The sequence below is a fragment of the Sceloporus occidentalis genome, unplaced genomic scaffold (genome assembly GCF_023333645.1).
Source record: "Sceloporus occidentalis isolate IW3139 unplaced genomic scaffold, rSceOcc1.0.p SCAF_1, whole genome shotgun sequence".
NCBI lineage: Eukaryota > Metazoa > Chordata > Lepidosauria > Squamata > Phrynosomatidae > Sceloporus > Sceloporus occidentalis.
In genome coordinates this window covers 252,438,062-252,452,852 of record NW_028316981.1, presented here as the reverse complement: position 1 = coordinate 252,452,852, position 14,791 = coordinate 252,438,062, and the positions used below count along the sequence as shown (strand labels likewise).

The 14,791-nt window shown below is 39.1% G+C and overlaps 1 protein-coding gene across 7 annotated transcripts in view; it reads left to right on the top strand.

Annotated features, from left to right (window-relative positions):
• The window catches only part of DMXL1 (Dmx like 1), a 110,760-nt gene that overhangs the window by 76,752 nt on the left and 19,217 nt on the right, over nt 1-14,791 (top strand). For all 7 annotated transcript variants that reach the window (XM_089491860.1, XM_089491853.1, XM_089491844.1 and 4 more), the window contains 4 exons: nt 797-998; nt 4,583-4,700; nt 5,505-5,567; nt 14,535-14,621. In XM_089491860.1, coding sequence (XP_089347986.1) covers nt 797-998; nt 4,583-4,700; nt 5,505-5,567; nt 14,535-14,621 — 470 coding nt within the window. The remainder of the gene's footprint in view (nt 1-796; nt 999-4,582; nt 4,701-5,504; nt 5,568-14,534; nt 14,622-14,791) is intronic.

Here is a 14,791-nt window from a genome sequence, read left to right as displayed (position 1 = left end):
ACTCTTCCTCCCTCCTGAAATATATGAATGGGAATCTAATACAATCACTAGAAGTGATAATCCCTCTTGAACTCATTAAATGTGAACATTCAGTTTTATGAGTGATTATTTTATAAAACTGTTGCAGTGAGCTGCAGGCAAGATGTATTCCTTTGAGGGGCTCTTTTAAAGAAAACCTACTTTCTTTCTTTCTCATTTGAATAAAACAGACAAAGTTTGACTTTAACCAGAGTCCCTGTTGGACGAACATACCTTCATATTAAGTCACTTTCTGAAAGTGATATTTTTAAACCGTCATAAAAGATTTTAGTTCTGCTGTAATAAGTACTCTATACTAGTCCTTCTGTTATTAAAATTTGCATAATGGTAGAACAACCGATTGTGTGTGTGTGTGTGTGTGTATTGAAGCTTTGTATTTAATATGTAATGAAGATTTTCTCTTTTCTTTTAAAATTAATAAAGATTATATCTTTTTAAAAAATTGCATAATGGCATGTGCATTTTACCTGTTTTAGAGCACTTGCCAACTCTGACTTTTCTGTGATTTCTGATGGAAAACCTAATACTTCTTCAATAGCAATGGTGGGTGAATGTGACCTATGACCTCCAAACTCCTCTTTTGCACACACCCCAAAAGCCTCTGAATCCCTCTGCAGTGCATGAGAAAGCACATTATTCAGCTTTCAAGGAATTGCCCTTCACTGCCTACAAAATTGTCCACCCTTGTTTTATAGGATAGAGTGCATACTCTTTAATGAAAGACTATCACTGAGGAAAATATTATTTCTTACTGTAGAGCTTCCTGTTAGCTCCCCATTGTGTCATGCAGTCCTGAAGATACTTCAGCGTTGGGAGCAAGTTCTCTTCAGACGACTTGAGATGCATGGTGGTCCTCCAGAAAACTTCATTTCTATTCATACTTCACAAGATGTAGCCTCTTCTGGTCCTGCTCTGCTACGCCACAAAGCTCTACTGGAACCAACAAATACCCCTTTTAAGTATGTGTGTACAGTGAATCAGTGATAGTAGAATACATTTTATATATACTTCAAAAATATATTGTTTAGTAATATGTATGAAATATCTCAAATGCATGCATTTGATTCTGTCATTTTTCACTTTTCATTCTCTACAACCTATGCATCACACTACCATTAGCAGTACAAATTCTAATTGGAAGATTATATAGAGCAGATTCATGTGTTTTTGTGTGCTCAGGGAAAATGACAAGCCCAGCATCACTAATGTCAGTGTCTGTGAAAATGTAGAAATGAAAAGGCTACCTCAACAAAGTGTTCTGTTTTATTCACCAGTGCAGGGTATGACAACTGAATGCATGGCTTATTTGAAGACAATGTTTACAGTGGTATTGAGTATAAGTGGGAAGCAGACCTATCTAAGACAACAGCAGCAATTGCCCACATGGTTTCAATGCCCCAAATGTGTCAGTGGGTACAAGAATGAATATGAATTCAGGACCTGAAGAAGTTGAAAGGAATTCATCATTAAATGTTTTACCTGAATTTCAAACATTAGAGAAGTAGTAAGCAAGGGATTGTGTACAATAATGTCAGACAGTAATATTCAAACACAAGTTAAGGAATTGAGAAATATTAATCCTGTTGATTCCAGTATAGTTAATTGGCAGTCAGATTTAGATACAATGAATTTAATGAACATGATGAATTTTAAAGCCAAGGATTCTCAACAAGTAGGAACCTCTACAGAGTGGGTGCAGTTTGATCACAAGCAGGGAACAGATGAAGTACAACAAAGGGGAAACAGTGTAGTAGGAAGAGGAAAACTTGGGCTTACTAGCAGGTAGATTTCAATAACATATTAGAAAAGAAGAGAAACATAAAAGTTGTGCAAGGAAAACTAAACCAGAGATGTCAGATATGGAAATACAGGAATTGCAGAAAGAGATGATGGTGGAAGAGTTATCTGAGGAGGAGTATGATTCTTCAGATAACAAAGAGGATAAGGAATTAAATGCAGATGGATTATTTCAAAGTGAAGAATGCAGAAGATGGTTTAAAAGATTACTATAGGACTGCAAATTAAATTGGAGAATTTTCAATTCCAAGGGAGAAGTGAAAAGGATAGTAGGGTAGCATTACAGTGGAACCTTATTATATGCGGGGGATCCGTTCCGGATCCCTCCGCGTATAAAAAAATCCGCCTATGCTCGAGCCCCATTGTTTCCAATGGGGCTCGTGCGCGGCGGCGCACGAGGCGCAACAGGTGCGCACACCCATTCAATTGAATGGGACACGCCGCCCCGCGTGCGCCGGCGGCTTTGAGCGCCTATGCTCAAAGCCGCCTATAAAAAGACCGCGTATGCGGAGGTGCCACTGTACTCCCTAGGAAACAGGGACTATGCCTGAGATGTTTTTAAAAATTAATTAAAACAGAATGGAGAATATATTTGAATATTAAATGATATTTAGGTGTACTGTCAAAAGCTGTATGACCTTTGAGAAAAGAGAAGTAAATAAAGGTTCCACTTGTAGATGGTGCAACAGCAGTCCTTATTTCTGGAGCTATTGTTCCATGCAAAAGAGAAAAACATTAAAGTAAGTAGATGAGAAGCAGGATGATACAGCTAAGAATACACCGCTGTGATCGCTGGAATAGCGGTATAGAAATAAAATTTTATTATTATTATTATTATTATAAGAAGATGTTTTTCCCTTTGCTTCTCCCTTTGATCACCTTGAGAGAAGCAACCAAGCAGTTGGCTGAGCAGCAGCCCAGAAGCCTCTTGCTCGCATTGGCCTTTGCTGCAAGACTGGCATGGGTAAGAGGCTTCTCAGTTACTGCTCAGCTAGCTGCTTGGTTGCTGCTTTCAGGATGATGGAGAGCAAAGGGAGCAGCACCTGAGCATCTGGTCAAGCAGTGACTGAAAAACCTCTCACCTGTGCTGGCCTTGTGGCAAGGCCAGCACAAGCAAAATGTTTCTTGGTTGCAGTGTGCTTGACTCCACACTGACAAAAGCAATGGCATTGTGAAGATGTCATCTGCAGTATTCAGAATGGTCCATTGGTATTACATGGGAGGTGCTGGTTTGGTAGAGCTTCTCATCTGATAGGGTCTTTGAGACATGAATGAACATGTAGAAATCTGAAACATAATCCATACTTTCAACATTTATCAAGCATTACTCCATAGATGTCTGCAGAAAGGCAGCTGTTTTGGCAGAGCAGCATTTCAGTCTGTTCATGAAGATTCTCTTCCTATCGCCTAGTAAATCAGCTCACTCTCCTGTTGCAAAACTTTCCAACAGACTCAGATGCCTTCTTATTGGCTTCTGGTAGTTTTCACAGCTGTCCCATTTTCCACCAAAATTCATGTGTTGGGACTTTTTGCATGGCTCACAGTACTGAGTGGGGTAGGCATATATTTCTTCTGTATGACAGAAGGAAAGTCAGTTGGAACTATTACTTGAGAAGGAATTACATGATTTCACATGTGTAAGGACGGTTCTCAATTTGTAATGTCATACAGCCACTTTAAAATTACCTGTTGCCTACCATATATACTCGACTATAAGTTGACCTCATGTATAAGTTGAGGGCAAATTTTGGGGCTGAAATTATGGATTTTGATATGACCCATGGATAAGTCGAGGGTAAAACTTAGGGATATATAGCAAAGGATCTAAAGGATGAAGCAAAGCAAAACACTGTCAAAGAACTTATAAAATTCCAGCAGATATAGCTCTTTGTGCTTCCTCTTAAAGCTGGATGGATGAGAAAGTAGATGGGACTGGTGCTTCCAAGACAGATTATACTCTTGCCTTTCACCAAGGGACGGTTGCTTCTTTTAAATAAGAGTTAAGATACAGTACTTACATTGACCCATGGATAAGTTGACTCTGTTTTTTGGGGGGTCAATTTTTTGACCTAAATTTCTAGACTTATACACGAGTATATACAGTACTTTCAACCTCAGTTTCATCAATATCAGCAATGTGAAGAATACCAATCAAGTACATAAATAGTAGCTAAACTGCCCTGTGCAAATGCAGCTGTTGCTTCAAATGTTGGATTCCATACTTTCCTGTGGTTTTTGCAGGGGACAAAAATTCTAACTGCCATACATCATGTCTACTATGCAAAGTAAGGTGTTTTAGGCCGGGTACAGACTGCCACTTTGTGGCAGCCTGGGGCCAAAATTAGGGCTGGGGAGTGCAGAGCATCCGCATGCTCCACACTCTCCCGGCAACATTTTGGGCGCACACGTGTTCACACACTGCACATGCCGATGACGTGCTTTGTGCACCATGTCCAAACGGGGCGGTGCACAAGAGATGTCACCACACTGCACCAAGGTTGCGCTTTGGAAGCAGCCCAGCAATGAACAGCGTTTTGCAGCTCCTATTTGGGGCGGATTGTTGCCCAGCCTGTGTGGTTGCTGCAGCAACAATCTGGAGGAGAAGTTTAGCCCCTTATCTACTTCCTGATACAGTGGTTTCTCATTTTAACACTTACTTTTGTTCAATTTTGAATGCTATTGTGATTTAGAAATATCTTCTGAAATTGTAACATGCTTTTGAAAAATATTTTTATTTCATTTTAAGGTCTAAAAGTCATCATGCCCTTTCTGTGAAAAGACTTTGGCAATATCTTATTAAACAAGAAATGGTCCAGGAAACGTTCATCAGAAACATATTTACAAAAAAGAGGTGCTTAAATGAGGTCTGTATTTTGAGAGCCAATGTGGTGTAGTGGTTTCGTGTTGGACTGTGATTCTGAAAACTAGGATTTAATTCCCAGCTTTACTGTGAAACCCACTGGTTAACATTGAGCAAGTCACAGGGGAAGGCAATGGCAAATCTCCTTTGAACAATTTTTTTCAAGAAAACCCCATGATAGGATCACCTTGCAGTTGCTATAAGTCAGAAAAACTGGAAGGCAAACAGCAACAAAAAATTATGTTTACATGGAAATTAAATACCATAACTTCATATCTGAACCAGTGTTTCTCATGAATTTTAAAACTGAGGTCTCTTCTTTGGTTCAAACATTTAACCCATTATCCAAGATGGTTTATCTAAATGGTAGATTTACTCTTATTTCTCATATGTATGATAATATGTACAAGCTATGAGGCAAATACCTAGTCATAATGATTAAAAAGTATCATTTTACAATTGGCATGGTTAGGTGAAAGAATGGCTTTGCTACATCACCTACATCATGTAATTCTAAACCTGTGAGAAATTATAAATGGTACAACTAATTGGATTAATATTGTTGTGGAAGTTAACAAAACCTTTTAAGTATGATGGACACTGATAAGGACAAGCAGTCAGTGACACTATTGAATAAGCCTATGTATGTAAATATACTTGAAGTTATCAGATTTATAGATTCGCTCCACTAAATTAAATGTCATTGCATATTCATAAAATTAATATATAGTGGTTAATCTGGCTACTTAGAATTGCATGTCAGGCTCATCTTGTCTTTTCTCACATTTTTTTTTCTTTTTTGATGTAGTCATTAGAAGATCAAAGTGAACATATCAAAAGTACTTCAGTGGAAGACACTGGAATCAATAAGGTATATATGGTAATGGGAAAACAGTGATAATGAAAAAAATAATATATGTTACATTCAAAACCTATTATAAGAAAAATGGGGAAAATATTAAGAAGCCAGTTGGTACCTCTTAATCCAAAGCCAAGAGTTATCAGCTATACTTTGATTTGGGATCTTTAAAAAAGAAATGAAATGTTATAAGGGAACTTTTCAATGCAAATTTTTCCACAAGTCAACTGTGTTAGCCTTACAGATTTGTAGGGGAGATTTATTTGCATTCAATACTTTCAGATTTGACTAAAAGCCAACTCACCAACCCTGTCTTCTCCACACCACAATTCTGTCCCCCTCCCACAAATCTTGCTTTGTGGTTCAGGTGACCCTTCTGAATGGAGTGGACTGTGGTGAGTGGAGTCTGAAAGAGAGGAAAGAATTTGGGTTCTGTGTTCATGACTCATCTCACTTTCAGTGCAACTCCTGAAGGAGCATTTGAGAGGGGAAGGGGCAGGTAAATATAAACCAAATGGATTATGCAAGCCTTGTTAGAACTGATTATTTCGAAGGGCTAGAACCAGTTACACAGGAAAACTTCAGAGATAATATTTAGTGAACGGTGTTAGGCAGGTGTATACTAATATGCATGCTGGTGTTTCTTGACTTTTTTAGCAGGCTGGGTGAGAAATTTTGGCCAATAATTTTTTGGCTGATAGTTATTGGTGTATCTCCTTTACAACATCCCAGAAGGAACATGCACATGTATATGCCTCCTACAGCATTCCAGCCACTCTATTTTCAGATATTTTGTAGGTAGCCATACTTCATTGGCATGGTTCATCTTAAAGTGAAATTTCACTACCTTTTCTAGGTTAACTAGTAATTAATTATATGTGAACAATGGTAATGTACAAAACTGTAATAGTTAATAAAAACCTGAAAACATATTGGAATATCCTTTTTATTGTGCCATTCAAAACATCACTATAAATGTGCAAGATTTTGAGGTCTCCAGATCCCTTTATTAGGCAAGAGTTTACAAAAAATAAGTTGGAGGAAAAAGGAAAGTAGTCTAGTGTAATATTGAAGCTAGCTGGTGTGTCACTCAGAATGAAGAGCACTGAGTAACAACTTGATTGTGAGTGTATGTGTAAAAGTAAACCCAATTTCCCTGCTTTTCCTGTCCCAGTAATTCAAGGATCATGACTTCTAATTCTAAGACTGATTTTTGGAATTATATGTTAACACATCATCAATACAGCTACCTTTACTTTTTTATTTTTATTGTGTCATTTTGAGGAAATGAAAGCTAGCTGGTGTGTTTCACTCAGTTTTGATGGATGAATTTCAAGTTGTTCAACATGATGATGTGGACAAAGTTGGTTGGCGAAGTGAGACCAACACTTGTCTTTTAGACCCATATCAATCCTGGCTAATTAAAGTTGCCAGAGGAGGAGTGGCTAGCTGGGTCGTGGAGGATGTAAATGCTTCTTTGAAAGAGGGCTATGTTCCAATCTCTAAAAGAAACAATTTGTAAGAAGCAACTGTCTTACTGCCCCCTATTCTCTTTAAGATCTATATGAAGTCACTAGGAGAGGTCAAGTAAAGCTGTGAGGTTGGGAGTCATCAGTATGTTGATGATACCCAGCTCTCTCTCTCTCTCTCCCTTATAACTGATGCAGAGGAGGCTGTGATAGTACTTGATCAGATTTGTAGCATGAGGGTGCTCCTGGAAATCCAGGTTCCTGCAGTGGTCTAGAGGACCGTTTCCTAGTTTTGGCTGGTGAGCCAGCTTTGCTGTTTCTTGAGGAACGCAGATCTGGCCACAGTGGTTAGGGATTACTTACCTCTCAATTAGACTACTGTAATGCACTCCAATTGGGGCTGCCCTTGAAAAGTATTTGGAAGCTACAGCAAATGCAAAATGCAGCAACCAGACTGGTGTCAGGTGTCAGACTGGTGTCAGGTGTTCTTCCAAGAACTGTACTGGCTTCCACTTTTTTTCTAAGCTCAGTTGTGCTGGTGTTGGCCTAAAAATCCCTTGACACTTTAGGGCCATGGTGTCTCCCTCGTCCCATATGAGCCTCCCAGAAATTTAGATCTTCAGAGGAGGCCCTTTGAAGCTAGGTTGGTGGAAACAAGTAACAGGACTTTCTGTGTAGCAGCACATCACCTGTGGAACTCCCTAGCCAAGAAAGTTATCCCGCCTTAGGCTCTTTTAAGCATCCAGGAGGTAGCCCAAACAGTGCTGTTCTACATGGCATTCAGTGTTTAAAATTGCTGTATTAATTGTTATAAAACTGGATTCTAGGATTAATTTTAGGCTGCTTTTAGGTCTTTTTAAAGAATATTTCAGTAAGTTTTTTCAGTGTTTTTATATTTATATTGTTTTAATTGATTTTTATGTGTTCATGGCCTTGGGAGGTCTTGTGGGTTGAAAGGTGATACAGAAATACTTTAAATAAATAAATAATATTTGAGGGTGATATACACCTTTTTCCAGCGATGGAGGTGGAAACATCCTATAACGTGGGTTGATTCCATCTCTTGCTCCGAAATAGGCAGGAAAAACAGACTTGAAGGAGTCGATGCCACCAGAGGGAGCAACCCCCTCCATCCCTCAGTCTTTTTCCTGCCTCGCTCTGACTAGGCTGTGTTTTCCTTTTCTCCTCCTTCTTTGACTTTGTCTTAAAGACTTTAATATTTCTTCTAATATTTCTTCTATTCTTCTTATATTCATGATCTGTTCTCTCCTGCAAAAAACAGCAATGTTTTTCTTTAGTCTTTCTCTATCCCTTTGCCTCTCTAATGGCTGAAACAAAGCCAGGCAGGGAGAGACAGTTCAGAAGCTGCTGTGCTGTGAGGCAACAAGGCCCAACTCCAGCATTAAAGAAGAACAAGACAGCCCAGCCATGTCTGGCCGAAGGGGCTAAAAGGCCAGAGAGCCCAGGTGCGGCCAGAGGAGGGAGATCCCTCTGTCCTGGACCAGATGTGCTCCGCTGTAATCTCCAACCCCAGGAAGGCGTCTGTACAGTGAGATGGACATCCTGAAAGGAATTGGCGCGGTGGAGGAGGGAATATTCCCTGTCCTTAACCAAAAGGCGCCACACCGCAGTCACCATCCCCAGAAGGGGTTTGGGCGGTGAGATTGACAACCAGAGAGGCCTTGGCGTGGCCAGAGGAGAGAACCACCTGTCCTTGGCCAGATTGCGCCCCACTGCAGACATCAAACCTGGCAAGAGGTTTGGGCAGTGAGAGAGAGAGAGAGTGGAAGCAGACTTCAAGAGGTGAGTGATGATCCTACTTCTAATCCTATGTTTGTGGGTTAAGATTTACCCCAGAAGTTTGTTACTGCCTTCCATTGCTAGTTTTCAAGGAGATTTCATTTACCTCAATAGTGTGATTAGAGAGTTTGTCTCTGGCTTACATTGCCAGTTTTCAAAGAGATTTCAGTTATCTCAGAAATATGGCTGGAGAGTTTGTCTCTGGCTTACATTGCCAGTTTTAAAAAAGTTTCTGGCTTGCATTGCCAGTTTAAAACAGACCTCAACACAAAATTACAAATGGAGGGTTTGTCTCTGGCTTGCATTGCCAGTTTAAAAGAGACCTCAGTTGCACAAAAGTGCAAATGGAGAGTTTGTCTCTGGCTTGCATTGCCAGTTTAAAAGAGACCTCAGTTGCACAAAAGTGCAAATGGAGAGTTTGTCTCTGGCTTGCATTGCCAGTTTAAAACAGACCTCAACACAAAATTACAAATGGAGGGTTTGTCTCTGGCTTGCATTGCCAGTTTAAAACAGACCTCAACACAAAATTACAAATGGAGGGTTTGTCTCTGGCTTGCATTGCCAGTTTAAAAGAGACCTCAGTTGCACAAAAGTGCAAATGGAGAGTTTGTCTCTGGCTTGCATTGCCAGTTTAAAAGAGACCTCAGTTGCACAAAAGTGCAAATGGAGAGTTTGTCTCTGGCTTGCATTGCCAGTTTAAAACAGACCTCAACACAAAATTACAAATGGAGGGTTTGTCTCTGGCTTGCATTGCCAGTTTAAAACAGACCTCAACACAAAATTACAAATGAAGGGTTTGTCTCTGGCTTGCATTGCCAGTTTAAAAGAGACCTCAGTTGCACAAAAGTGCAAATGGAGAGTTTGTCTCTGGCTTGCATTGCCAGTTTAAAAGAGACCTCAGTTGCACAAAAGTGCAAATGGAGAGTTTGTCTCTGGCTTGCATTGCCAGTTTAAAACAGACCTCAACACAAAATTACAAATGGAGAGTTTGTCTCTGGCTTGCATTGCCAGTTTAAAACAGACCTCAGTTGCACAAAAGTGCAAATGGAGAGTTTGTCTCTGGCTTGCATTGCCAGTTTAAAAGAGACCTCAGTTGCACAGAAGTGCAAACGGAGAGTTTCCCTCCAAAACCAACTGCCGCCGCCTCCTCCTCTCCTTCCTCCGTGATCCACTTGGACTGAAGGGATCAGAGAGGGTTAACAAAAGGATTTGCCAGGTGCATCATCCCCTAGTTGGATTTTTCAGTCACTCCTTTGGAGAAATTTGCCTAAACAATTTATTTATTGTTCTCCCCTTTTTAAAAGAAGAGGCAAAACTGCAACTTAAGGTGTGGCAGCCATTTTGTTTAAGGACACCAAGTCAAGTCAAAAGAAGAAAGGCCTGCTGCTTCTGCTCCAGTCTGCCTCTCTTAAAACAAAATATTAACTGGAGTTCATTCCTCACAAGAGGAATCTGACCTTAAATATATATATATATATATATATATATATATATGTATGTATGTATATATTTATGTATATATCAAATACAAATAAAAATGAGGGCCCTTCGGTAGCTCCTGAAAGCTCCTGAAATCTCTTAGACTTTGGGGGTCTGGTAATATTTTATTATTACTATATTTGTTTTTTATGGTATTATTGTATAAGACAATTAATATATTGGAGTTTAATGACACCTTTGTACAATTAAAACTAGAGGATCCTGATCTTCCTCAAGGGAAGGATGTTTTCCCCCATCCAAACCTGGGCCTTCAACACCAAATACTCCATTTTCATACAAATTTTATGAAGGTCATAAGGCCTCCATAGATTGTTATTGTGAGACCAAATCCAATAGCTCTGTGTGTCTGTCTATAGTTACAGCTCACCTCGTTATGGGAATCAGCAGATCCCACTTGTGATTGCCATAGTTTATGCTCAATGAAAGTTGTTTCTCCTGTTTTCATTTTTTTTAGAGCTATGTGTGGCCTACAGCACTTGTTAAAAAACAAACAAACAAATAACACTTGAGGTCAAAATAAAGTTCTGCCAGAACATTAAAAAAGGGTTTAAGATAGTGGCTATGTCAGGAGACACTAGCCTAAATGTGATTTGATACAATCCAGGATCACAACTGGTTTAGTCCCAGTACAACAACAGATTTGATCAAAGAAATTGACACATAGATGTCCATTACAAACAAAATCTGACATTTCCACCTCTTACTGGAGACCAATTGTTTAGAATAAAGTCTCTTGGCTGAGACTAAGGATAACAAAAAGACCTTACCATCTTTTATTTCTTTTTTTAAAAAAAGGTTCTTTCCTATGATATTATTATTATTATTATTATTATTATTATTATTATTATTATTATTATTATGATACATTCCTCAAATGAATAATGAAAACAAGGCCCTGACTTTCCTATATTGTCTAAATATGATAATGGAGAGCCTTTAGAGATCAAGATCGCTCCATCTTTGTGACTGAGCATTTTGCAGTGTTACTACACAATGGTTAAGATTTTTAAATAACATTTTTGAGGCCACCCCTCCACTCCAATTAGTCTACAAGAAACGGTCTTAATTTGCCACAAGGCAAAGGTTACTTTTCTTAGACCAGGGCCTTCAGTCCTAGAGACACTCTTCAGAGCTGTCTTCACAAAGGTATCAGTTAAGAGTGGGATAAACCTGCCACATTACACCTAAGTTCTGTGTATGTTAATGAGCCTTATCATTTGCCTTGACAGGTAATGGCAAAACTGCAATTCTAACCAATGGATAACTCATTATAAGTCCTGGGTTTCTCCCATTTATACTCAAGCTTTACGAGACACACATTCCCTCTCTCTTTCACACACATACATATACATGTATATATACATACCCTAATGAAATGACAGATAAACGATCATAAACAGCATCCTCCTTGGCAATTAGGGCTGCTTCAACTATGTCATTTTCTCAAGGGCTGACCTTATGTGGGCTAAAGATTTTATGAGATCCCTCATAATCAGGTGAACATAAAATTATATCAAGACAACCTACAAAATACTCAGAATGGCTGCTTTCTCAGTTGATGCCAGGCCAGATATAATACAATTTGACATAAGGCCACAGGCAGCCTCTATATTGGTCAAGAGGCAGATTTTAAATAAAATCAAACAAATAAACAAAACCGCGGTCATATGGATGCCTGTTCTAAACAAAATTTGATAATTGATTGGTGATATACTCTTTCAACAATCACTGGATCCAATATTGATAAAAAATTAATGATAAGGGGAAATCATTTGCTTTTTCACATAAAAATAAAAAATGAGGTCCCTTCATCAGGGACAATCCTCCTTTTTCCCCCATAGATACTTATTTTACAAGAGACAATAGGTTTGGCAGACAGTGGTCTGAGCTTAGTTATCAACCTTACCATCAGTCCCAGGCGCTGCTTCACCTGAACCTACAACAACAATGTTCAGTGACAATTCTTGTCAAACAATGACACAAATAGCCTCAGTCCTGGCTGACTGGTGCTAAAGGGTGAGAGGAAGACTGCAGTCTTTCTTTCATCTTTCATAACAAATTCAGCCAGACCTATGGGTCCTCCCAACTCTAAAAATTTGCTCACATATACATATACCATTCTCATCACTATTTCATTGCTTCCTCAAGATACAGGAAAGCAAAAATTCATTGGCTGATACCAAAAGCCACAAGACGTCTGATCAATATTGGGACAATTAAAAAACAAAGAGGCTTGTTCCAATCTTCTTTAATTCTACATTTAAAACAATCAAAAACAAATTTAGAGTGTGGTGCTAGAGCTAAAAAATGGGTCAATTGGTTTATTAAAAAACAAAACAAATAAACAAAACAAAAAAACAAAACAAAAAAAACAACAGGGTCAGACTGGAGATTCTCCAGAAAACCCTGGAGGCACTTCAGCTCCATGATTTTGTGTGTCCCTGTTCTTAGTTGTAGTTGTTTCTGCATCCCAATCCACCTACCTCATCACAATTATCTACACACTGCTTACCAGGGAAAGCTTTTTTCATACAAGGCTCTACCATTCACTCTGTTGTTTTATTCAGTGACACTCACTACACTGATAGAGACACATTAAAACAGTGAGATCTTCATGTATACCCATTACTTCACAATGGCCTGATCAGATCTGTTTCTCTTCCATAAGATGTAACAGATGTCGAGTTGTGCTTTCCTTCCTATCCAGAAAAGGTTTTCTGCTAACTCATGAAAAGGACAACCTAGTTCCATTTCAGAAGGTACAATACTTTGGAGTGGTTGTAGATGCGTTGCTGACCAGAGTCTACCTGACCAAACAAAGGGTAAGATCCACGAAAAACACCTTCAGGCAGGTAGGTTGTTCTCAGTTATCTGACCTAGTGTTACTGGCGCACCTACAGTGCCCGATCTGCTTCAATTAATAGTTTGTCATGAACACGAGGAGCCTAGAGTGGTTCCTCTAGCTATTTCAACAATAAATGGCACAGATAAATCACTTGTTCTGACATATCCCAAATAAGTTCAAATCCCTTTGAACGGTGGTTGTGCTGCCAATCGAGAAGGATTGTCTGATTTGGCCCCTGATGGAGTTCCAAATAATGGTGGATGCCAGCTTAGGGCGATGCAAATCATTTTGTTACTCCCAATAAGCAAAATGAATACGACCAACAATCTCTACTCCACAATATAAATTGGCTTCAATTAAAACCAATAGTGTTTGTTTTCAACTACAACTACGAACAGCTCAATTCTGATTCAAATTGACAAGTTTACATTAAGGGTTCATATACACCAAATGACTGACCCAATCCAGGTCACTGATGACAAAATCAACATTTCTAATAACTTGATTCAAGAAATGATTTCAACATCTTTTTGTCACAATTAAATTGTGGCTTGTCTTGGATGCATTTTAACATGCTACAAGAAGATTGAGATATCTCTGTTGTGATCAGTTGCTGATCACTCCATTTACAGTGCAGCTACTTCCTCTGCACTATCAACAATCACATCCATCTAAGATAAATGTAGGACATGACATGGCCTTCATCTTCCACATTTACATGCCACCTCTGTTGAGTTGCCTTGAATCAAGAAGAGGCTTCCTTTGGAAGACACATTTGGTGGTTCTCACATAAGTGATATGCCTCAGTTCACCCACCCATTGGTTTGGGGAGCTTTGGTAAGTCCCACGTTATAGGATGTTTCCACCTCCATCGCTGGAAAAAGGAACATTGGGTCTTACCTGTGAGATGTTCGTTTTCAGCGATGTAGGTGGAAATATCCTCCCCACCCAGAACTGAGGAGGCTGTTTTCCCTTGACTTTGCAAGGGTGGTTTTAGTTAGTTATTTTTAGTTTGACTTTATGATAGTTTCCATTGATTATACTTAGATTTGCATTAAATGCTCTCTGAGTTTGTTTTCTATCCTCGGCTATAATATTGACTGAGGGATGGTGGGTGTTGCTCCCTCTGGTGGCGACTCCTTCAAGTCTGTTTTTCCTGCCTATTTCGGAGCAAGAGATGGAATCAACCCACGTTATAGGATATTTCCACCTACATTGCTGAAAACGAACATCTCACAGGTAAGACCCAATGTTCCTTTTTCTGCCTAATATTTAGTATCTATATTTCAGTATAACATAGAAAAGCTTACTGCTTCCATGAAATGTGTGTCTTTCATCACCCTCGCCATTCTCTTTTGAATACAGATAGAGACAGATATGGGATACCCTGGAAATAAAGCAAGGATTATCCATAAGGAGTCTGACATTATTACTGCCTTTGCTGTTAACAAGGTATACATACAAATTGTGCTTCTACAATTTTTATAATATTTTGAAATGTTGTTATAGACCTGTAAGAAGGATAAATTATGGTAGTTTTAGCATTTAAAAATGCCAGACCTTAGCTTGTGAGCATACACAATTTCTTTCCCTTGTACTAGTGGTTTTGCTATGGAGACTCC